Source organism: Lissotriton vulgaris, chromosome 1_1 (assembly GCF_964263255.1).
Source record: "Lissotriton vulgaris chromosome 1_1, aLisVul1.2, whole genome shotgun sequence".
Lineage (NCBI taxonomy): Eukaryota > Metazoa > Chordata > Amphibia > Caudata > Salamandridae > Lissotriton > Lissotriton vulgaris.
Genome location: NC_141685.1, coordinates 1,763,963,657 through 1,763,989,796, shown reverse-complemented (window position 1 = coordinate 1,763,989,796; position 26,140 = coordinate 1,763,963,657). Strand labels below are relative to the sequence as shown.

Here is a 26,140-nt window from a genome sequence, read left to right as displayed (position 1 = left end):
TTCAATGCCAGATGTACATCAAAGGAAAACTCATGTTTGCCAACTACATTTTCAACGGCTACAGCAAGTCAATTAAAGATCTCCACAAACAAATTGTGAAAACCAGGAACGACTACCACATGGGCTTCTGCTTGCCCAGTGATTTTAAGTTCAGGTATTGTTTTTCTGGTTTTAGATTGGTGATATTTGCTTCTGCTACTGAGATGAATTTGTTTTCGTCTGTAAAATGTTTTGAGAATTTTTGAAGCTGCCCTCTATCCATTGGATGATTTTAATACATCAAACTGTCCATGTCGATGTTTTTTCCTGGTCTGCCAGGCATCACATAATGCCTACAGTGCCCTAAATCTGGAAAGTATAAACAAACATTGGCAAAGCCAATAGGTCTCACCTATGCAAGAACCATTGGCTTTGTACAGCAGTTGGGCTTGTAGTGTAGTTTGTGTGGAGTGTGAACCCCACCAAAAAGACGCTTCGCGTCTCAAATAGACATACTAATTGAGACACATCAGTGAATTGAAAAGACTACATGTTTCATGCTGCTTGACGGACACTGTCAAACAGGTCTCTGAGCACCAAGGAGGCAGGGTATGCATCATGAAAACGAGCAAGGTGGACAGTCAGCTATGCAGTGGTGTGTTCGGTATGATCCAGATGGTATTGGGCATTGGGGCTTGCAACATTGTTCAACAGCATAACGTTATTAGAAATCTCAGCTGTTGTGCGGCTATGGCCTGCCCAATCCTCAGTCTGTCCTTATCCTAAAGCAACATGCAGGTCAGGCAACTGGGCAGCCCAAAGTCTGTGCACATGCAAGGTCACCACGATGTGCCACCATCTTGGGTGGCACACCAGGAAATGATAAGTAGCTGCTTCATCAAAGGAGCAAAGAAAAAAGAATAATATAAAACAAGGACGTAAATTAAAAATTGTACTCCACAACTAAATCCGCATAACGGCTTAAGCTGCACATGACAGATGAAGATATGTGACAAGTGGAAACAAACATTGTTAAACTGGCTACACGTCTTGGTTGGGTCACTTGTCTTATTTAGAGGTAATCACATAGGTAGCAGCACCATTGAAACCATGGAGGTTGTAAGACCTCCACCATTTTTGGCAATGCCCAACCATCCCTCATTGAATTGGATGCAGTGCGAGGAAGGTTTGGGGGGGTGGGGAGGTTAGAAGTAATTAATAGTGGTGCATTTACTGCAATAAAGAAGTTCATTTTACTCAAACATTGTTTAGGTCCTGAAGGATGCAGTAGTTTAAACCCACTTCATAGGGAATGCGGTAGTTTTGGACAAATATGTCACTGTGATAAAACCAGTAGTTAAGAGATGTTGTCTGAAGAAGAACAAAGTACTAGATGAGCACAACTTTTTCAAAGGCATGCAAGTGCTAGGTGGTCAATTACGTGGCTGCACTAGTAGCTATCTGTCGGTATGGATTTCTTACATAAGTGATCATACGAGACCACTTGGTTGTAAAAACTAACAGTAGGAAAATCCATTATTGTCCACAGAAGAATAAATGTTAGATAAAACAGTAGTTATAGCAAGGATCTTGAAAAATACTGATGACTATATAAAGGATTCACACAATCTTAGATCCAAATTATCCTGACTATGTACTTCTAAAGAGCGAGATTAGGTATATGTTTGTAGAGAAGTGGGATTATCTTTATACCAAGATGTTTTCTGACAGATAAGGAAAATTCAAGGGCATTATTAATCAAATACGACTCTAGCATAATCTATCTCCCTGTGTGCACAAAGTAAGGAGAAACTCAGTTGGGTTGCAAGAGAGTTTGAGGAAACAGCTGGATCAGTTGATGCAGTTGGATATCGCAGAGGAAATTAAAAGCAGTGAGTGGTTAGTCCCTAGTGTCCTGGTGCGCACGTTCAGAGGAGAGTTGTTATGTGTGGAGTTTTGCGAGCTCAAAAAAAATATTTGGGTAAATTGCAATTCCTTTGCGAATTTAAGTGAAATTATTGAAGCAAGCTACAGTGTTTTCAACATTGGATATGTCATCAACATACCAATAAGTGGAATTATATCAGACTAATGTCCTTCTCGCCTCCAGAGGAAGCCTTTATTTTCAAGAGGATGCCATGCAGACTTGCATGAGTTTCCATTGTATTTTAAGAGTGATGCATTTACCATTGAAAGGAATGGTTTGGGTGTGTCGCATATTTTCAGCATGACATATTATGACAGGAATATGATGAGAAATTGAAAAGGGGAGTTTGAGAGACAAGGAATGACCCGAGGAGGGAAAATATTGAGAGTGGAGAGAGTAGACTCTTTGGTTTACCAGGTGTCTGGAGCTGGGACAGAGCCAAAAAAATGTTTGGGAAAAAGTGTGGGTATGCCTTCCAGAAAATAGAAAAAGCACACCATATGTGCCAAACCGTTACAGCCCATTATTATGATGGATGCAGTGGATACAATTTGGGTGTGAATAGGTGATTGCCTTTACCTATAGGGGTTTGAGAGGTGCCAAGAATACATATTCCACCATTGAAAGCTTGGCTTTGGCATGTTGTGGGGAGTGCACCATTTTAGGATGAAACTCAGGAAACAGAGTTTGTGCTTAGAACAGATCACAAACCACTGGTATTTTTCAGTATGAAAGGTGGTACTCTAACTACTTATGTAGCCAAAAGGAGTACTATTTCCAGGAGTACATGTTTATGTAGAATATGTTTCTCAATGTAAGACCATGACAGATGACTTTTTTGACTTTTTGTCCCAATTCCCATTACTAGCGGTGGAAGACAGTGAAGTGAGAAGGAATGGGTGCCAAGCAACGTCGCAAGTTTATCATAAGGACCTTTGACAGAAGAGTGGTTGGAATAAATTGATAATTATTTTGATTTGTGTACATTAGAAAGGTACATGGCTTACTCATGTGGAGCTTAATATGGAAGTGGGTGCGTACAAGCATGTGGCTGATGAACGGTATTGAGAGGTCTGAGTTTACTGGTTGTACTTTGGGTATGAGGAAGAAAGTGTTGGAACTGACTTCATGAGTGCTGCAGATCATGAAAAGAATTTGTGAGGTTTTTAGGTGGCCATCTTTGCACAAGTCTGTGGAACATCATGTTTGAGATTTTATTGAGTGGATTGTATTTAAGAAATCTTAACATTGCCTCTGCTGGTGAAGCCAATTGAGGCGTTGGACTCAAGTGTAATATATCCAAGTTACACTTGGATATATCAGCCCTTATGGGTTTAACAGGTCTTGGTTTTGTAATAGACAATTTTGATACGAAGTGGCCTGAAATAAGGTTTATAAATTATGTCACAGCTGAAGTTGTGATAGATTTCATGTCAGATGATTTTAATAGGAATGCTTACCCAGAAAAGCTAGTTACTACCAATGGGCCTCATTTGGTGATACCCACATGGGGTAGTAAGCCCTGTATAACTGCTGCAATGAGATGGCAACGTATATTTAGCCACGTTGGCCACCAAGCATGTTAGGAATTCATTATACCATTGTCAGTCCAAAGTCCTGTGGCTTTGTAGAGTACTTTAAAAAAGTGATAACAACATTTCCCGTTATCAATTGTGAATAATTTGTGTTAGAAGGAGTGTCTTAGGAAGATGTTGTGAATGATGTGCACCAACCTTTATTCCAGCACAGATGACTGCTCGGAGCTGGTTCCATCATGGCTGCTCGGAGCCGAAGCTCCGTGGGAGCCCCTTGCACAGCAACCAAGTGCGGTGCTTCATCACACCAAAATCAGCAGGAAAAACTCTCTCCAGACATCGGAACTTTGGGAGCGCCTGCCGCTGTGGGCGCCGTTCCCCCAAATTCTTTGTTACCATGTAATCGGCTAAAATTCACCTGGCGATTACGCCTCAAAATGGTGCATGGGGCGGAGCGGACTTTCTTTATTGTGTAACAGAGTAGGGGCCGCGAAATCAGGAGTGGGCCCCCGGGAGACTGCATCGGAGGAGCAGCAAGACCCGGTGCTGCCCCCTCTGCATTCCCGGTGTGCGCCTGCAGCAGAAGTGGAGCAGCTGTTACCGATGGTGAAGCCCTGAACACACGGAGCGACGCAGACGCTCAGCCCACAAGGCAGCAACCACTAAGCAAGAGAACCATCCAACGATCCACTAGTACCTGGGAAACTCCAAGACATCGCAAGACACAGCACCATCCGGTGAACACACCGGGAGCACGCGGGAGTCGGCTCCAGTTTTGCAAGAGTCCCGCATGCCTTAGTCAAGTCAAGTCAAGTCAAATGATTTATATAGCGCGCTACATACCCAGAGGGTCTCAAGGCGCTTGAAGAAGGGTGGGGGAATTACTTGTCGAATATCCAAGTTTTAAGTTGCTTTCTGAATGCTAGGGGGTTCTGAGTGAGGCGAAGGTGAGTGGGAAGTGAGATCCAGGTTTTAGCTGCCAGGTAGGAGAAGGATCTACCTCCCATGGTGGTTTTGTTGATGCGAGGTACAGTAGCAAGGGCTTGGTTGGAGGATCGTAGCTGGCGGGAGGGGGTGTAGAAGGAGAGTCGTGTGTTAAGGCATTCGGGTCCAAGTTCGTAGAGTGCTTTGTGTGCGTGGGTTAGGAGGCGGAAAGTAATCCTTTTATTGACGGGGAGCCAGTGGAGGTTTTTCAGGTGACCAGAGATGTGGTCTTTACGCGGGATGTCTAGTATGAGTCTGGCTGAAGCGTTCTGGATGCGTTGGAGTTTTTTCTGGAGTTTTGCAGTGGTACCGGCGTATAGGGTGTTTCCGTAGTCCAGGCGGCTCGTGACCAGTGCGTGGGTGACAGTTTTTCTAGGTTCGGTGGGGATCCAGCGAAATGTTTTTTTGAGCATGCGAAGAATATTGAAGCAGGATGATGAAACGGCGTTGACTTGTCTGACCCGCCAGGGAAATACCAACGGTGAGAGAGGATCCCAATTGTATAAACTGGGTCAAAGGCATTACTGAGTAAAAGAATCACAGACCAGAGGCCAGACAAATTGTAGAGTCAAAGGGTTAAACAGATCCCCATAATCATCGCTCCTTACCTGGGGCATAGCAAGACCTGCTAATGCAAGGAAAGGTAAGGCCCAGGCTTGCCTGACTCTAAAATGGCACCCAGAATCAATATCTGCAATGTCTCTATGGGGGCCTATTGAGGACTGATTTCTGATGAAGATCAGGTTTCTATTCACAACCCCTCTTCAGTTTCACTCCTGCCAACAGGACTATAGACAGGAACGATGGTTTGTCTCTCAATTCTAGACTTTGAAACTGTCCCTTGCATCTCTGCTCTCCCCCACTCTTGACCTGGGGGTGAGTTGGAGCATGAGGCGGTCTGCGCTTCCCTGTAACAACGGGAACGTTGCATTGATGAATCTATGAAGATGTCCCCTGGGTGGATACCTTAACTGTTCATACTTACAGAGGTACCTGAGCAGCCTTGGCCGATGCCCTGTTGCGCTGTCCTATGCAGCTATTGAGGGGTTTGGCTTGGGTTCACCCCCTCGGCCGGCACCTACCAAGCCGGACATCTGACATGGTTTTCCTCGTCTGCCCTCTTTATTTTCCTCCCCTCCCCCGGGTCTTGCCTATACTATGCGTTAATTACTCATATTATTTTGTAATCTCATGTTTTTTTCCTATGTCTATACTTGGCTCCTGTAACTGATATAATTATGTAACTTGTAAACCGCTGATCCTCATGTAAATCGCTCTGATACCTCCGGGTCTAGCCAGCATTATATAAAACTTTGCATATAAATAAATAAATGTCTTTTCATGTTGCTGAGAGGTAGAGTTGCTATAAGTCTGCCCAACAAGGAGTGTATGAAAAGGAAACCATTGACTGAATAGAAGTTGAGGTAATGAGTGTTATCAGGATGAAAGCGCAAGATAAGTAAAGGTGAGATGAGAAGAGTGTCTGTTGTGTAAAAGTTTGGTGATTGGGTGAGAATTAAATGCAGTGTTTGCTGTAGTAAGAAGGCTATCAAGTTTTCCAAGCTGGTTTGGTTGAAGGACATCTGTGATTGTGTGGTTCTGTTGGATAATGGTGAAGTGTGGAATAAAGGTAAAGTAGCTGTAGTGCCAGAAGTTGTGAGAAGGGAATTGTGTGAGGTAAATGAGAAGGGAGTGGTTGATATTAAGAGAGTAGAAGGTGGTGAAGGGACCATCTTATTTAACTATGGGTAGTCACCTCTCCTCATGGTGCATTTTGGCAAGAAGAACCGTTTTTTATACGTTTATATGGATATTTTTTAGTTGAGTTTGTTCTCTTGTAAATAGTTTGGTTTCATTGTTGGAGATGAGGGAAAGGGAGAAATGTTGGATTGTGGTATTTTATAGAATATAGAATGTGTGAATATCATGAAATCTTTAGGTTCCAACCTTGACAATTGAAAAATGCTGCTAGATAGGAAGCTGCAGACCCACATTTGTCTGTATTTCAATAAATAATATAATCCCCTCCTTACTTTGCGGGATTCTTTAGAGTATTGATTTAGCAGTTATTGCTTTTTATAGGTGACCTCTGGTTCCCATGTTGCAGGAACCTGTCACAATCGAAAACTTCTCGAACCACAGAACATATTCCTATGATGAGTTAGCTGGCTATACCAAGCAATGCAAAATAGCTCAAAATACTCTATATACACTCCATAGATTCAAACTGTGTTTCATCAGATCATTTAGAGCCAGAATTACAGAGATTGTTAAATGGTACATCATAGGCAATATTAAAGATCTAGGTTATCCAGAAAGACTTCCTCTTGTCTTTAGATAGCAACACTCCTGTAGCGTAGAATACTCTGAGACCAGTCAAAAGGAGGATGTAGTGTCTCCATCTCTCTTATACAATTCCCCTTCTCCTGGGTCTATTCTTAACAAGCATATTGTCCGTGGGTTCAAATAAAGGTTGAAGCAAATATTGATCTAGTTGGATATGGATTGCAAGTTTGGTGACAGACAGCACAGGCGTAACGAAACTTGAGGTGGGCCCCCCTGCAAAGTAAACCCCTCCTCTACCTCCACCCCCGCCCTCCATAGTGTTATTCATTTATCAGTTGCCTGTGGTGCCTAATGTCAGCTCCTTTCAAGTGAAAACCTCCAGTCCCAATATTAGGTCAAACGGAGAGATAAACTGGAACTCCCTTTTAAAATATGCTGAGCAGAAGACACCGGTAATAAGTGGAAAGAAAGATGCAGGAAACGAGAATGAGCTGTCCCTCCAAGAGTAGGGCCGTTAGAAGGTGTGCACCATGTCTCATGTAGTGGAAAGATTATTTCACAAGCCATATACTCTCAAAAATGTATCTTTTCACACATCGGCTATGAAGTGTGCAGCGCATATTATGTAATGGTGATTATGCTTGTTTACGTATTTCCCATAAATCCCTGGACTTCTACACTATCCCTCTTGAGACCTTGAATTGTTAAGTTCTGTATTTTTTTTTTAGCACAAACACCATTGTGCCTCAGGGCGTAGGTAAAGCACTCTGTCCACAGACCTAACTTGTGGGATCTCGAGGAACACAGTTGCAGCCCCTCTGGATTTATGCCAAAAAAGCCCTGTGAATAGTTTGTGATGCCAAAGATCCCCCCTTTAAACCTTTTAATGACGGGAGATAATTTTGAGTAGAGGAGGCTACTTTGGTTTTTGTTGTGCTCTAAGCAGGTCTCTGCTAAATGTTGTTTTGAATGATGGCTAATTAGGAGACTTTAATTGGGTTACATTTATGTTGCCTTACGCCAAAACCACAATTCAAAGTTTTGTCAGCTATATTTTGTAAACATTGAAAATGTTGAACAAAGCCTGCAGATAACACAAGCATTGGCAAAGCCAATAGGTCTCGGCAAAGCCCGAGCTAGTGGCCATGTCAATGTGAATGTCTTTTAGCCGTGTTGTCTAACAGCACATCTGCTATGATATGGCCTGCATCATAGCATTTTTGTCAGGGACTTTCAGCCATGCTGAACAGTTGGTGAGCCGCTAGACAACATGGCTAAAATGCACAATTCACATTGACAAGGCCAAGAGCTCAGGCATTGCCGAGATCTCTTCGCTTTTCCAGTGCTTATTCGGTGTTGACCGGGTCTTACTGAATAAATGTGGAAGTGATGGTGAGAAACAGTTCAGAAGCTTTGAAGTGAAATGAGGATGTGACTTAACGACCAGAGTTGCTGATAGGGAAACTGGAGATCCAAGTTTAAATCTCGGGGTTGGCTGAACAATATGTGATTCTGGGAAAATCACTGACGCTTCCCCCTGACTATGACAGTAAATGTGTCATTGTGTAATGTAACTGGTGAGCACTCAGTGCTCCAAACCATGGGCTGGTGTTAGCACTATGGCAAGATGGAGGATGGAACAAGCAGGAGGGGATGGGGACAGGGGCAAGCAACAACGAGGGGGAGTGGGACAAAAACCTTAATTGAAGCAGGATCAGCAACAAAAATGAATGTGTCATTGTGTAATGTAACTGGTGAGCACTTAAAGGGCTCCAATACCATCAGCTTGTATTTGTGCTATAGCAAGGCGGATGATGGAGCGACGCCCCAATACCATCGAATTATGCAACAACAAAAAATAGGGCTGTTTGTGTGTTAATAACTTAAAGAAATACATCCGCTTATGTACACATGCATGCATTTTAGTAGTATGTGTTTATGTGTACAAGGGAGACTAAAAAATAGCACCGCAAACAAGGAGCAGTGTAAGGAGACACGTACTTGGTCCATGCACTACGGGAGGGTCAAACACATGAATAGGGCATGCCATGATGAAGATCATCAAAGAAAATGAGTGAGGCTGAAGTTTACCAATGGTAGTAGATGGGCGGCCTGTAAGCCCTCAAAGAGACGTGTTATGTTTTATCTAAGACAGCTCATGCTTTGACTAGCCATGTCCTGAAAACTGAACACGCAGTGACATAGCCAATACTTTTGGCTTTTCTATACATAACAGAACATAAGAAAAAACTGCAAGTTAATGCTGAATTATTTGATACACATTGTGTTATTGGTGCACATCACAAAAACTCTTAGGAACATTACTTAGCCCATGATACAGAGCACAGTAGTGAATGAAGTTACAGAATTTGGCTTTAACGAAGATTAGATCTGTTTCATCGTGCAAATACACCAAGCATTATATCATGAGTGCATGCCAACATTGCCGAAAATCATAATGTATTGTGGAGAGCTCTGATATTACAACACTAGTCTGCGCTATATCTAGAATTGAACCAAATGAAATGCAACACAAACCTGTGGCATTTTAATAATTTAAGTTATAAAATTTTGCCATTTGAATTTATCACCCTTTGATCTTCGACAGACCTTCTACCCCCAATTCAAGCTAATATTGTTTTCTGCACAGAAACAAGGTGTTTGCATGTCACGGTTGACATCATAGGAAAAAAGGTGCCTGTTGTCTGCTGCTATCTGGAGATAGCACATAAGCGCGAAGTCAGCCAAACATCCAAAGAGGAGCGATTGCTATGGTGCAAATGTCCAGGTTTTCAACATTTGCTCGGAGATCAATGAGTGTGTTGAGTGACATGCCAAAGCATTCTAGGTCCTTGTGATGAGGAAACACATTGGCAGGACAGGAGAGGACCTTCTGTAAGGTATGGTAATGATATCACTCAACACATTTTCCTAACAAGGATGAAGATATTTTGTAGAGATCCGGATGACTTTTCCTGCCAGGTTAGCTGGAGGTCAATTACTAATACTAATGCACTCTAAACAAGATCATTAAGGAGGCAGGGAATAGCAGGGTTAGACGATGGTGGGACGTAATACTGACAGGGATGAAGGTGGAAAGTGCGCAAGCGCTATGAGATGGATGAGGGACAGGATACTGACCGGGATGGGGCTGGGAGATGAAGGACCTAAGCACCATTATGGATCAGAGGATGTGGGCCCAAGATACATAAGCCAAAGTGGATGAGGATTTGCTGTCAGTGTTATAACAGGAGGTGGGCCGCTGGCCATGATTGGGTTAGGGCAGGCGAGTGATGACTGAGCGCCATGATGGAATGGGATTCAGACAGGGACCGGGCATGTGACCCACACAACAGAATGATGAGACTGAGTGAGTGAGAAATGAAGGGAAGCAGTAAGGATAAATGGGTTTGTGGTGAGTATCTGGACAAATGCAATGAGCTACTGGAGCAATCGGCTGAAGTGATGCTTAAACTTCGGCTGGAGATCAAGTGACTGCTGTGCAGCATGTCTGAAGGATTGATTCGCGAAAATGGACGCAATGAGTACACAATGTGCACTGCTGCATGATGCACAGCAACGGATGGAGGAACTAAATGCAAAGTTTTGTGTTATTTCCTGATCAGCCGCCTCCCCATTCTTATAATACTAATTTAATATTTTGTCCAAAGAACACTAAAATGCCTCTATATAGCATAACCACATCTATGCTGGATGCCTCTGCCACCCGCTCTATCCTCAAATAGTCCATATTTGGATCTCGTTGAAAACGTTCTTTCTTTTTAGTAGGTATTCCTGGTAAAAGTACTTCCGGAATAAATTATTTGAGCCATACATTGGTTTCAAATTGGTGACAGTGGATTGCGCAAATAGTAACTTTGACTCACTGACTTAACTTTGGACACCTGGAGTTCTTAGTGGTAATTCATGGAAATAGATGAAAACCGATCTGCTAGTGTCATCTTGGGGACAGAACATGGATTTAGCAAAACACAGGGAGGAAAGAGATGGACCGAGGCTGGGAGAGATGATTCTTAGGTCAGTGAGGACACTGTTATTTTTCACCTAGAGCTCTGTCGGGGCAAGGGCTACCTCTCCCCCTATTATTTGTTATGCAACAAAATTGATGAGTGGATTGAGTGTCTCCTGGAGAAATCCATACGTGTAACGTGTAGCTATCTGGCTTGAAGTGTACCTAACCAACAGGGAGCTGCAGAGTGACAAGAGGGCGCTGTGAAAGGGTTCGACAAGTGCGCATTAGCAGAACAAGAGCAAGTCTCTTGAATTGTGTTAAACGTTGTTCCTTTTTGTGGTAACCTATCTAAGTTTAGATGCCTACTATAAGTGAACTAATTAGCCGCAAAGAAGGTACTAAAGATAATTGTAAAAGAAGGATAAGTATTCTGCAAGTGCAATAGGAAAAATGTCAGAACTATGAAAATGTCAGCAAAGAGTAATGGAACTATTTAACAGGAAACTCAGAACAGTGTAATTCAGATCCTGTCAGTCACCACTCCTTTAACCCCCTAATCGGAGCACAGTGTTTCATCTCTGTGCTTGAAGACCACTTAGCTTCACTTTAACCCCTGCTCAGATGTCTTCATATAGCCAGAAGGGAGGGGGAAGAGTCAGCAGCCTCTCCATTGCACATATTTGAGACAACACACAGCTCTAGGCCTGTTCCCAAGACAGTGAAAACGCGCACTTGAGATCATGGCAAATGCAGCACCCACAGTGTAGTATTTTTATTACATTTCTTTAGGCACCTCACCGAGGCTCAATAAAATTAAATAAATAGCGCAGTCATGCAGGCCACTGCGAAAGGAACTTTCTGAATTAAAAACAATGCCTGAATTTGTTCGTTAATTACACTGTTTTAGTCTTTAATTTGCTTTTGTTCTTCGGGTTTGGAGAGATTTAGGCCTTATTTAGAGTTTGGCAGAGGGGATGCGCCATCACAAAATGTACTACAAGGTTAATATAGCCTGTGGCACTTATAATACAGTGGCCATGATACCGGTCACATTATCCCGAACACATTATCCCATCCTCCCAACTTTAATTATGGCCCATGGTGTCTAAGAAGCAGTCTGTGTTTTCACCTCTGGTCTAAAATTTCTCATTTGTGTTTCAGTCCTGGGAACAATCTTCCATCTTCACTGGCCACAAATACCAAGATAACTCTTCTGGAAGAGTCGGCACCAGACGGCGAGCTTACTGCAATGACTACTGACAGGTAGCAAAGGATCTTTCTTAAAAGTGATCTGGGTCAAGTCCAGCACGGTGTAGAAGTCCTTCCAGGATAAAGGATTCTGGCAGGGCTTCAAAAAATGCAACATTTTCTATTACAGACTGAAACATTTTTTAAGCAACTTGTGCCCGAGACCTAAATGACGATTTGATATGATGTGTGACCTTTAACTCTACAGAATATACATTTAACTATGTTTTGAGTAGGGAGATGCCACCACATATAATCCCAGTGAGAGGGATGTCAGCAAACCATGAGGAAAATACCATATCTATATAGAACATATGTCACCAGATTGGATAAAATGTTATGTAGTTATCCTATTTGTATTAATCTATTCTTAAAACACAGAGTAAATCTTGTAGTGAGTAAATTCTGGATAGGTGTTATTGATACTATTTGATTAACGTGAGGAAATGATAATTGAGTAGCTCTTATTATACATTAAAAAATGGGCGGCTAGTTCCGAATTAGACATGCAATATTTGACCCAAAGTGCGTGGGCACTGCTTTAACACACTCCAAAAACTTTTTAAAAAACAGACCGATCGAGATCCTTTGATTCAGTGATTTAGAACTTCACTTTAAGACACATAAAAACATCAGACGTGCAATAATTTATTAGGAGTGGTTTTATTGGTCACAATCTCATGGTTAGTTTCCAATCAAAACTTCAATTCAAAGGTTTGCTCAGTGAGTCGGAGGAAAGGTGCAATTTAGGCCACCCGATAAAATGCAACATCCGACTCATGGGGTGTGAAATGTATCAGATGCAATAAATTGCCCCTATTCTGCATTTGGGAGGGGGGTGGGAATAATAGGATTTTGGTGTTTAGTACACCAAACTCCACTCGCAGAGAATACAGTACACTTTCCTCCTTTGTTATGTTATGTTAAAGGAATTTGTTAAGCGCACGTTCACCAAGAGGTTTCATGGCGCTGAGGAACAGTGAAGGCAGCGTCAACAGATCAAAGCATTGGCTTATGCGTATGCCAGAAAAAACAGCAAGTTTTGCAGTCCCAGCAGTTCCGACTTGCTGAAAATAAACATTTGAGGACTTTAGTGCATCTAGTAATTACAGGGTCCACATAACTGTGAATTCAAACCCCTGCAGAACAAGTATTGGCATAGCCAATAGGTCTCGCTTTTGGGACCTTGTAAGTATTTAGTTATGCAGCACAATATCCTTGGTGCAACAACATCAACTGTTTCATGGCTAAACACTTAGACGGTCCCAAAGGCGACACCTATTGGCTATGCCAATGCTTGTTGCACTTGGGTTTAGTGTAAAGGCACGGGGCGGGGCTCGGGGTCGCTTTACAAGCGTCTCGTCGAAGCTCGGATTCCCAAACTGAGCAGCAAACAAACGGCAATCAGGAAGCATTTGAGGGCAGCCCCTTTTTAGGTTTTGCCTCGCCGAAGATGCGCTCTGCGCATCTTTTCGGCGCAGGCGAAATCCTGTTGAGTTGCATAGTGTGGCTTGGTTCGGCCCTCGTCCTTGATTGGCTGGCTCCGTAAACGGAGCCTTGCCATTGGACGAGGGGCCTGTCCGTCAATGCCGGACCAGACACGGGGGCGTTCCCGACATTCTTTGGCTTTTGCCGACGTCACGGGACGCCGGGAACGCCCCCGTGTCTGGTCCGGCATTGCCGGCACCCGCCTTCCGTCGTCAGCGTCTTCCTTCGTGCTCCGTCTCTCCTCCCCCTTTCCCGCCCCCTCCCGCTTGTTTCCTCATGGCCGCCTTCCTGCTCCAAGGCCGTCGTCGGCGTCTCTCCGCCCCCTCCCGCTTTTCTTGTTATTGCCTTATGTCTTCCCGCCCCCCTCCGCGCCTGTCCGTGTGTGTCTGTTCCTGCTCCCCCCCCCCACCCGATTGCTCGTTGACTCTTGGGACAGTCCGTTTCAGATCTCCCGGCAGCATGGGCCTACTGGAACGTGTCCGCAAGGAATGGTTCATCCTCGGCATCGTTTTGGTGATTGGAGCCGCCAAGCTGCAGCCCGCTATCGGCGAGAAAGGGGGTGAGTGCTGCCTTCGTCCGGGCATATGGTGAGGGCTGAGGGGACCCCTGAACTCCCGCCAAGACCGTCACTAACATGCCTGTGCTACGTGCCCCCAAAGTAGGCAGGGGAGAGGCTGCAAGAAGGAAGCGATTCAGCTCTGACACTGCGAGCTTTTCATCCCTTCTGTGCCGGCGCTGATCCCTTGCCCCACTGCCCGGTGTGTCCAGCTGTCCGTCCACCCACACCACAAGCGCCCGCGCTCTCACCTCTGCGCCCCGATGGTGTCCCTCCTGTGCTGCGGGCCGAAGATGGCGGCCTGCGGGATCGTGCTCAGTATTTGGGGGGTCATCATGCTGGTGAGTGGGGGAGGATGGGGGTACGAGCTGGGGGGGGGGGGGGTGGCGTTGGAATGACCTTTCCTCCGTGTCTCTGGAAGGGGGCGTGTGGAGGCTGTTGGATGTGTTGTTTCGGGGATGGTTTGGGTTAGGGGCCACAGGGGTAGACCAGCGACAGAGCTGTTGAATTGCATCATTGGGGAGCACTGCAGAGGGAGCTGTACCTTGTCAACCCTGAAAAGAAGGCTTCTTGAAGCTGAGGGATGTGCTGTACAGGAGCTTGGGGTGAAAGGCATATGAGGTGAGGTCAGCGCGCAGATGCAGGGTGAAAGGCATATGAGGTGAGGTCAGCGCGCAGATGCAGGGTGAAAGGCATATGAGGTGAGGTCAGCGCGCAGAAGCCGCCAAGCTGCAGCCCGCTATCGGCGAGAAAGGGGGTGAGTGCTGCCTTCGTCCGGGCATATGGTGAGGGCTGAGGGGACCCCTGAACTCCCGCCAAGACCGTCACTAACATGCCTGTGCTACGTGCCCCCAAAGTAGGCAGGGGAGAGGCTGCAAGAAGGAAGCGATTCAGCTCTGACACTGCGAGCTTTTCATCCCTTCTGTGCCGGCGCTGATCCCTTGCCCCACTGCCCGGTGTGTCCAGCTGTCCGTCCACCCACACCACAAGCGCCCGCGCTCTCACCTCTGCGCCCCGATGGTGTCCCTCCTGTGCTGCGGGCCGAAGATGGCGGCCTGCGGGATCGTGCTCAGTATTTGGGGGGTCATCATGCTGGTGAGTGGGGGAGGATGGGGGTACGAGCTGGGGGGGGGGGGTGGCGTTGGAATGACCTTTCCTCCGTGTCTCTGGAAGGGGGCGTGTGGAGGCTGTTGGATGTGTTGTTTCGGGGATGGTTTGGGTTAGGGGCCACAGGGGTAGACCAGCGACAGAGCTGTTGAATTGCATCATTGGGGAGCACTGCAGAGGGAGCTGTACCTTGTCAACCCTGAAAAGAAGGCTTCTTGAAGCTGAGGGATGTGCTGTACAGGAGCTTGGGGTGAAAGGCATATGAGGTGAGGTCAGCGCGCAGATGCAGGGTGAAAGGCATATGAGGTGAGGTCAGCGCGCAGATGCAGGGTTCTGCGGTTTCCACCTAAGTGGCACAGCAAGACCTTAATATGCTGGCTGGGCAGGGCACTAGTCTGTCATTTTCAGTCCGGTGTAGCCCATGACGAATTTAGGGCTGTAAGCCATTGAAAGCAAAGCAACAACTCCAGTAGAAGAGACAATCTGGCATGGAACTGGAAAACTTGAGAGCCCTGGTGATAACGCCCTTTAAGTCCTGAGGAATGAGAGCCCTGAAGTAAGTGCTTCAAATAAGTCTGGAATTAGAAGTAAGGAAACGCGAGGGAGTGGACTGTTTCCTGTTGTATGGATGGAGCTGTGACATGACCTCCGTGGGGCGACCTGTGGGTGAGTGGAAGGCCAGTGGTGAGTTGTGGAGGAGGGGAAGACGTGTGAGAGGTCCGTGGAATCGACGGGAGGGGAGTTGTGGATTAGATACAGTGGATAGTGGAACAGCGACGAAGTTGTGGACCGCTGTATATAGAGGGACCTTTGAATGACCTCTGTGGACTGAAGACCTAACTTGGGGCAGGGTTAGAAACCTGGGTCTCGGGTGATGGCATGTGGGTGAGCATTAACAGTTGGCTCCTTCTTGTGGCTTTAATATGAGCTAGACATCTGATGTCCCTACTTCTGATAGTACGTCGGGTTCCCTCATACGAATGAATGGAGTTGGTGTCCTATGATTGTCTGTAAGGTCTGATTAGTATTGGGCATGTGATCACAGGAGGGTGTGGCTTCCAGTTACTGTTTCTGCCAAACTGCATGTGTTTACCAAGGAATGGGGGCCTCTAGGTGCTGCTCATCTAAATGCTCTTCAGTGTGGGTTCATGCCTGGTGTCCTGTGATTTTAACTTCAAATAATAGACTAAAGTTTCTTATGTAAACTTCGATTCCAAGTATTTTTTTTCGTAATCCAGACGGTAGCCTTTTAAATAACTTACAGGCAAGCAATGAAACATCGAGCCCCTCCAGTTTTAAATGTATGATGTGGGAGGAGCTGGATGTCTGCATGCATTACTTTTGTACACGCTGAACGCCGTGGATGTGGCCAATAGTTTGGATGTCTGGTCCTGGCTGGAACTTCTGCTCTTGTACAACTTTTTCAGTTCCTCTTTGACTAGTGCCTGATCTCGGATTCCTCCTCTGCACTTCCCTTCTGAGTTCTGGAAATTATGACTGCTACTGTAACAAGGTGGCGTTCTGGTGTACTTCATTCTTAGTTTTCTGTGATCTCTAGAGGTGACCCCAAGGGTAACTTCTTTATGTGCTGGGCATGTATAGATGGGATCCCAAGCAGCTTGCAGCAATTGGTACCTCTTCCTCAGATAGCCTTTGAAGCTAATATTCTGAGCTGTAGGCGAGTTCTGCCCCTTTTCTGCTAGCAGTCTTTTGAGGTAGCTTTCTAGCCTCTGGAAGTTAGTTTTCTCCCTGAGGTTGATTCATTGTCACTATGTGGGTTTCAGCGCCTTCATTGCAGGCCATCTTTAGAGATGACCTCCAGCTGTATGGGTGGAATATCCTCCTCCTACTCTGGCTGCAGTCTCTGGAGGTGAACTAAGCTACGGGTACCACGGCACCACCTTCTTCTAACAGTCTCTAATCATGACTCCTGCGGGCTAGGTGGTTGTGATTCTTCTGCAGCTGGTCTCGAGATTACCTTCTGATTTGTTTGTTTCAATTCCTATGCTGCACGCAGAGTCTGTAGGTGACCTCTAAGCTCTCTGTAGTTCATCTCTATATGCCATCTCCCTGGGTGGCCTGCTAAGCTCGTAGTTCATGTTGTCATTTACCCGCACTTTCTGAAGATGCCCCTTTGCAGTCAGTGTGTTCAGGCTTTCCTGTATCTGCAGCTCAAAGTTTTAAGTGGCATGAAAAAAAAGTTGGAGGTTGGGGGGCGGGGGGTTGTATCACCCAACCAGTATTTTGGTTTTTGCTGTGCTTTCTGTTCTTGCATCCAGCTATATAAACCAACAGCTGACATGTGGGCCCCTGTTGCCTGCTTGTGCCTCTGTGTGCCCCTGTTGCCTGCTTGTGCCTCCGTCTGCCCCTGTTGCCTGCTTGTGCCTCCGTCTGCCCCTGTTGCCTGCTTGTGCTGTGTTGGTGTATGTGGAGGGCTCTGTGTGGCTGTGTGTGTAGGAAGCTTTGTGTGGCTGTGTGTGTGGAGGGCTCTGTGTGGCTGTGTGTGTGGGGGGCTCTGTGTGGCTGTGTGTGTGGGGGCTGTGTGTGCGGGGCTCTGTGTGGGGGTGTGTGTGGGGCGGCTCTGTGTGTGTTTGTGTGTGTCATTTGCGATAGATGAAGCTAGTGGCATTGTAAATGACAATGCCATTTATTTATGTTAAAAAAACATAAATAAAAATAATGTCAAGAGCAATGCCAATAGCTCTAACTTTAACAAAGGCAAAACCATTGCATTGTAAATGCTTGTTTGGCTTTGTAGTCAATCAGGTGGAACTTCTCGGCAAATCATGGGCGCACTTCCGGAGCACAAGTGCACTTTTGGCAGGGGCAGAGGTCACCAGGCACCTCTCTCAGACGCAGCCAGAACCCCCGCCAGGGAAGGGGCGCCGGTAAGGCTGGGGTAGACAGTCACTCACTAGGAGGGAGGAGGTTTTTGGGGGAAATAACTAAGGAGATGCATAAAGTGTGTCCGAGGCGGGCTGCTACGCTCAGATTTAAGAGGTGGGCTAGAGAGCTTAAACTGGCTCACACAGATTTTCCAATGCTACATAGAAGTTAGGACCAAAAACGGCTGGGCTTCTAAGCGGATACAACACGAACAGGATGCCATTCTGCAGAAGTAACTGCTCGTTATACGGTCTCACACATGGCATAAAGTATGGCTAACAACTGTGCCACTAAATTATATGAGAGATTGTACAGTATGTTTTTGATTAAATGCAGTTTGATATTTACTGAAAAAGTCGGCATGAGTAAATGACTCGTGGTCGGAATCGGTGGAATGCGGGGCACAATAATGTGTACATTGTTTCAAATTATCATTGGAAAGAGCTTTGGGCCGGGTTCGAGCAGCGCCAGGGTTCATGCCGAGATGATATAGAGAGCGATGTGCCCAGCTGAGAGCGGGACACAGTCCAAGCAACCCTTATCGATGGTAGGTTTAGGACAACCTTTATAGAAAGCTTTCCTAGTGGTAGCTGTGGAGAGCAGCCTTCAGGCTAAGTCTTGAAGGAATGTAAAGCAGCTTGTTTTACCAGTCTATAATCTCTTGAATGATCAAATGAAAGAGCACCACACCAGGTATATATATATATATAAAATATATGTATTTATTCTAAAACACACCCCTCTAGTCTCTTTATGAGGCTAGAGGCAAAAGCATAATACAAGAACGTAAATAACACACAGTAAATTAGCACAGTATATGTTTTGCCCTAGAGGCCTCACAAATCATATACTAAGTAAGTAGTACAAGAACCACGTGAGGGATAGAAGTTAGCCGCTGGGGCAACCAGGAACCACCCAAGGTAGAGACGCAGGAGACCCACGGGGAACGCGTGCAGTGTCTAAACACAGCCGCGAATCACCATTGACTTCGAAAGCAAAAGTTAAAGTTACAAAGTTAAAGATTGGGGACACATAGGAGTGGACTATGGTGAAACCCTTTCAGTACTGGACACTTCGAGAGTCAAGACCCACGGGAGCACTGAAGTACTCGTGTTACCTCACCCAGGGAAGCCGGGTGCATAGGGGTCTTTTCGTGTTCGGTTTCGTCGTCGTTTTCAATGGAGAGCTTCAAAGAAGTGCTGCAGGCGACCAGAGGAACAGTGTCCGGATGGATCCAAGGGTGGATCGGAGATCTGAAGAACCTGAAAGCAGAGGGGACAGAGTCTGGGCCACTAGCCAGTGACCAGGAAGGCGACAAGAAGATGCCAGCCGATGTCGGGTGCTTTACGGTGATGTCGGTGAAGCTTGACTCGTCAGCCACGAGGACAAGGAGGCGTCGACAACAACCAGGAGCTGGATTCGAGCTGTCTCATGTCGGATGTCGAGTGCTGCAGCGTCGGTATCCGGATTGTACCCAACAAGGCTTGGCAACAGCAACCCACCCAAGATGACAAGATTGGCTTCGGTGCAGACCAGCAAGGTCTGAGGGACTCACCCTTTGAAGGGGAGTCAGGGCACGTCTGGAGCAACCAGGAAAGTCCAAGACACAAAGAATATACCTTTGTGGGGACCCACCAGTCAACGGACTAGGGATCGCGAAGGAGCCTCGAGCAGAAATGCCAAAAGCAGGCCCACAGAACACTCTTGGAGTGTAGGCCCACAGTCTTCGATGCAAAAGATGCTCAGGGCTTGGACTATAAGTAGCTCAATGCGCAACTTCGGGAAACCTTGGGAAGTCAATGCACTAGCAAATGTGCAGGATGTCCAGGAGTTCTGGTCCCATGTCTCTCGTGATAGCTACAGGTCTTAGCTTTGCTGGGGACTCGTGTCAGCCTCAGAGATGTCTGGAAGTCTGTGTCCTGTGTCGGAGATTCTTCGGGATCCAGCGGGAGCCTCGAAAATGCAGACCGGCAAGACGCTTCTTTGGTGCCTGTTTGAACATGGGATTTATAACAAAAGTTTTACCTCTGACACCATAGATCTTACACTCTTATTTTGAAAACAGAAGCCCTTTTTATTGACTCTGTAATTCTTATTGCTTTTTTGATCTCTTTATATACAATTTCTCCTGTGGGTTAGGTATGCTTACAATCTATACATAATAACTCACTGGAATTTCATGTCTCAATTTTTGCACAAAATATATACACAGCATAATATTTACAAACAACAAATAAGTACAAATTTATACATTGGAATCACAAACAATGAAACGTGCTCTTACAAACGTAACCCTATATCGATTCCTTGGTTTCGTGTCCTACTACTTTGCCAGAGTAACACTGTTTGTTTCTTGGCAATTCCTAATGCTTGGTCCTATTAGAGTTAAGAGTCTCTTCCTTAACAGTATCTTAGTGTGCTCAGAAAATCTGGCTTCACTTGTTATATTTAAACCTTTTCTTCCATGTGTGTTATACTCCAATCCTCTTTTAGTAATGCCTTGTTTGAACAGCAGAGTCACTCCTTGACCCCAAGGGAGATTTCGTCCGTCTTCCAGTCGATATGGAATGTCGAAGGTCCAAGATTTATGTTTCAGAATTTCCTCCAGGGTAATCTAAAGTCCTAGGGACTGGGTTCCTATACTTTACTAAGTTTAGGGGTTGAACTAACTCTAGGGTCCCACCTATGGGAGGACCTGGGGAGGGGGTGGTTACACCTCTTCCCCTTTGTCCAGTTTCACGCCAGAGCTTGGGCTGAGTGCCCCAGCAACCGGTTTGAACTGGGAAATGCACCGGGACACCTTGTGTGCCCCAGGCACTGTCAGAAAAGCATTCACTGAATGCAACCCACCCTGCCCCAATACACTACAGCCTGTCTGGGGAGGTGCTGGAACCTCCCTGGACAAGAAACCTATTGTCCAAGCCTCCCCTGCCAGAGTTTCACCCAGCAGCAGGAGGTCAGACTTGTGTCTGTGGCAGCAGCATCCATTTTGTGCTGCTGAGGCTCTTTTAAACTATTACCGGGAAAGTACGTGTGTGTATTTTTTCTCCCTCTAGAAGGGTGGACTTCTACCCTCGCCACCAGAATTGGCAAGTCCAAAGTGTTTGACACCAAACACAACATGTTTTTATAAAGCCAAACCAAAGTTAGCATTAACCGTGAGGATTATAATGCACTTAAGAGCATATGGTATGGCCATATCACAGAACAGCTATAAGGAAGGGATTCTGAAAGCTGCAGAGGGGCTCAGCTCATGCAAGGGCACCCTCTCACACAAAACCACACACTGTGACTTCAGGATTGTCAAGGCCTGCCATAGGAGTGACTTATAAGTTAATATGTGTCTGTTTTAAATGGAGATATAGGTATACTACATCCTAGTAAGGGGTGCTTACACCACCTTACCCAGGCTGCAAGTGCAGACCTGTGGTGCCATTTTGGAAGGCTTCCCAGGGGCGGCATAATACATGCTTCAGCCCCTGGTAGGCCTCTTGGGTACCTATGCCCTTGGTACCTAAGGTACCATATACTAGAGACACACAAGGGTAACCCAGTAACCAATCTGGAGTGTACCTAATGTACATGCAATCAATTTAGGGAGAGAACAGCTAGGCCGGGGTCCTGATTAGCAGGGCCACAGCCAAAATAAAGTTGATAAACCAATGAAACACAGCAAAAAGTTGGGGGGTAACCAAAGGAAGCCGATCCTACTCTCCTACAATCCACACATCGATATTTAAACATTTTAGGTTTCATGAAACATTCAGGTGTATAATATTGTTTTGTGCATGGCAGTGTAGCAAGGGAAGTTGTTGCACTGAGTAAAAGGGAGAGTGCAGAACTGTGACATATTTACACAGATATGATGCAGTTCTGCTCTCTCTTAGTGCTGGTGCACTTTCGGCTGCCTAGAGCCAACACAGGCACCCTCATGTTACATGGGTACCTGCATAAGGTGAGATGGTTTGTGCAGAATACAGCACACATGCAAAGAGGAATAAATGAGGAGAAATTAAGATATTTCTCCTTGTTACACCAACTTCGGGTAGTCGCACCATTTTGCAGCAAACCTGCAATGACAAGTTTTTGTAAATATGAGTTTGCGGCAAAATGGGTGAATGGCCATCCATGCTCAATCCATGTAACACAAGTAAATATATATCTTTTTATAAATCCACTTTGTAAATCCCTGCACCAATTTTGTGTCCCCTTTCCTTTCCCTCCACTACATTACACTACAAAGTACTCATGGTGACATGTTGGCTCTTTATAAATCATCTCAATGAAATAATAGTAATTGAGTTGTACTAATCACCTGAAAGTAATATTATTTTAAATACTTCTATAAAGGGAGCGCACCTGCATTATTATTGAATGCAGTTGATCCAATTGTATGAGAAAAGCACAATATACTAAGAAATGAATATGTTGACTTTTGGAGTATTCTCCTCCCTAATTTATTATGGACAGTTAATGGGGCAGTCACATCCTTCACCTATTTTATTGTATTCTATAAAGCCTCTCCCTGGTATTTAATCTTAAAAAAATTCACACTTGCCGTGGCAGGACCTTAAGAAAGAATGCAATACTCGGTAACTCCCAGGATTCCCCATCAGACAGGGCTGCAGCAGGCTCGCTGCATGATGTTTCCCCAGTTTGTAACACTCACAAAGTGCATAACTTGCCAGCGGGTGCAAAAATTTGTATATGTCAAATTGTCCCCTTTAAGAAGCACACTTCTCCACTGTTGGAAAGTGGGTTACTGGTAGGGGCAAATGTAGGTCTGCCAATGGCAATAAGGCGACTAACATATGGTAGGACTCAGCATAGGTCTTAGAAAATTATTTCTAGGCTCCACCCTTGGTAGCTTAGCTGCGAGCAGACAGGCTTAACTTCAAAGACCGGTATGTAAAGCATTTAAAAACACAATTTCAGTAAATAATCAAGACACAACACAACATAAAAATCCAACACCAATTTATAAAAATAGGTAATATTTTAATCTTTTAAATGACACCAAAACAAAAACCATTCACTGTAGGGAACCAGAGATATGAATGTTTAAATATTAGTCACTTTCTAGTGCTTAGAAACCAACGGTGCCCTTTTTAGTCATTTCGTTTTCTCTGACAGGGACACACCTTTAAAAATTGTTCTGGCAAATTTTTTCACCACTGTGGTGGGCCGCCTTCTCCAGCAAGCGGGATTCAGTTAGAACTCCTTCCTGAAGTTCTGCTTGCGGTCCCAAAGTATCAAACACACAATCCAAGGTTCTGGATTCTCTAAGAGGGTTCTTGAAAGTGTGAAACTTCAATTCTGCAATCCACTTGAACAAAACCCTTACAAATCCACTGGTATTCCAGGCTGGGAATTCTTTGGGGGAATGTCCAGGTGAGCTCTGTTAACCTGTAGCTTGCAGGGACTCCACTCTTTAGTCCTTTTGAAGCAGGTTTGATCCACAGGGCTGTAGTTTCCAATGGTGCAAAAAAGGCGCAAACTCAGAGTCTTGGCCTTTGGAAATGCACTTCAAAATCTTCAGCACAGACAGACCCCTCTGTTTCTCTTCAGTTTCAAGCAGCAGATCTGGAGGGATCTGCCCCTCTCCGATACTTATTCCAAGTTCTCTGGGTCATGCAGGAGGTCACGTCTGACCAATGGAAGCTGGGTAACTTCTCAAAGTTATGACCACATCCTGTCGAGTGTGGCAATATTTTGTTCCAGAGCGCATTCAATCTTCCAAATCCATAATTGATGATATTCCAGCAAGTAGGTATGAGCTGGCGAAACACACCCCCTAGGATGGCTTATTTCCATAAACTCTCCCCCTACCATCTGCACATACCTTCCCTAATCCTAGGTCTGGTGGGGGTCAAAAGTATAGAGTGGAAACTGACACTGTGGCCATCCCTCTGCCTTTGAAGACCATGGTTTACGACTCCTCCCCCTGGCCTGGCATTCCTATGGAATAGCACACTGACCTCCCAGCAGAGCTGGTTAACCCCACAGGCTCTATATCACCTCTTCAAGGCAGGCTGGCTAATCCACTTAACTCTGACCAAACAGGGCAGACCACTGGAAGGCTGAATTTGGACTTACAATCAAGAAAGTCTTATAACTTCTTGTAGGTACACTTTAGGAGAAATTCAACAATATGATATTGATGGATTTATTACTACCATTCTGGGATGTCTTTGAATGGCCGTTCTAGTCCTCTCCTATCAATAGTTATTAATCAATAACTTCCTATCATGTTAACCTATGTAACAAGGGATTTGCAATGGGAAAATGACTTGGGCCATTTGTCCAGCACCGGGACTTACAAAAACATATTTTATAAGTACTTGCCTTATATCTACAGGAACCCCACCCCATGTGCAACTAGGGGAGACTTTAGGGGTTCTGAATCTGTAGAAATATTGCAGATTCTCCCTTTACTGTGCTCCTAGCATCAAAGTGGAATTTGAGCAGCACTTTACCACAATGTGGGGAGTGAAATGTGAAATTTCACTTCACCCTAGCATATAAAAACTCATTTTATAAGAGTGTACCTTATAGATAACTGACCCCCACCCCTGGGATACTTAGGGAGACCCTGGGGGTCCATAATATGCCAAAACATTGCAATTTATCCATTCTTAAGTGCTCCTACCACCAAACTCGAGTTTGGGCACAAGTTACTTTTTAAAAGCAGTCCTGGCACCCAGGGCTGTTTTTAAACTGACCTCAGGCTTCAGCAGTGCACACATGCAAGTGCAGAAAACTCTGCTGCCCTCTAAACTGCCATGCCCTGCCCTATTAGATACTAGGGGCTTATGGGCTAGGTCATGGCAATTACAGGGGTACCCCACCATACCATAGTGTACCCTAGTATAGGTTAGGTGGTTTAACTGTAATCTAATGTATCTCTTTCAGCATTGCACTGGCCCTGGGCCTGGTTAGGCAGATCCCAGAGTCAGTCAAAATTAGTTACCACCAGTATCAGTCAACAAAATGTTGGGGGGTGCCCAGGGCACATGATGACTTTGCAACATCCACCTTTCTGCTTCCCTTAGCTATTTCAAGGACCAGTAGAGAGCCCACTCTCCATCTGCATTTCACATCAACAATGTCTGTGGTTAATCAATATATGGTCAGTGGTACCAACCGTGCATATGTTTAGCCTTTCTATCTACCTAGCTCTACAGTGAATGAAGAGTTAAGGGCCCAGCAGAGAAATCAAAATTCAAGTGAAGTGCTTGGGTTCACGCATCTCAATAATTAGGCTCTAGTAACATTTGTATTTAGAGGCTACTCGTAAACAAGTTTGTATTTTTGCCTGAGACATGCAAGTGAGTCTCCCTTCAGAATAATAAACAAAACTAGGATAGCATTTTAATCAATAGCGATATCCATGAATGAACACGAACTCCTGCTCACCCAGTGGGTCCCTCTCACAAATCAAGAGACAATCTCCACCATGAACTCCATGCACTTGGGAGCACCCACTAACCCCTGTCCCCACCACATCTTCAGCCTCGGGAGCAAGACGATTGGTGACAAGCTCAAGAAAGTCCTAAACACCTCCGTAACCTCTGCCTCCTTCCCGGAGGACTGGAAACATGCAGAAAGGAGGCTCCTCCTAAAGAAACAATCTGCAGATACAGCAGAACCGAGAAACTACCAGCCCCACCTCCCTGCTTCCCTTTCCGTTGAAGGTTCTCAAGAAGGAAATCAACTAGCAACTCACTGAACGCCTGGAACACAACAACCTCCTGCACACCTCTCAATCTGAGCCAAAGACATCACCGAGACAGCTCTTATCACAGGCAACGATGATGTCAGGGTCCTCCTGATCTGGGGTGAAACAGCAGCACTTGTCCTCCTGGAACGGTCAGCTGCCTTCGACACAGTCTTCCATCACATCCTGATCAACAGATTTCGCCACATCAGAATCTAGGGAAATGCCCTCCAATGGATCACCTATTACCATGCCAGAAGAAACCAGAGAGTCTGTCTCCCACCGTTCACCTGCGGCGTTCCACAAGGATTGTCACCTAACCCCACCCTCTTCCAAAGGTACATGATTCCCCCCCCGCTTGGCCAACGCAGTCAGATTGCAGACAGAACATAATCTCCTATGCCAATGACATCCAGCTCATCCTCTTGCGTCCAGAAGACCCCTTTACCACCAT

At 45.4% G+C, this 26,140-nt stretch overlaps 1 protein-coding gene across 2 annotated transcripts in view; it reads left to right on the top strand.

Moving 5' to 3' along the window:
- Positions 1-26,140, top strand: part of LOC147751179 (uncharacterized protein C3orf20 homolog) — a 452,887-nt gene that overhangs the window by 424,124 nt on the left and 2,623 nt on the right. For both annotated transcript variants that reach the window (XM_086919068.1, XM_086919069.1), the window contains 2 exons: positions 12-154; positions 11,846-11,947. In XM_086919068.1, the coding sequence (XP_086775194.1) occupies positions 12-154; positions 11,846-11,947 (245 nt within the window). The remainder of the gene's footprint in view (positions 1-11; positions 155-11,845; positions 11,948-26,140) is intronic.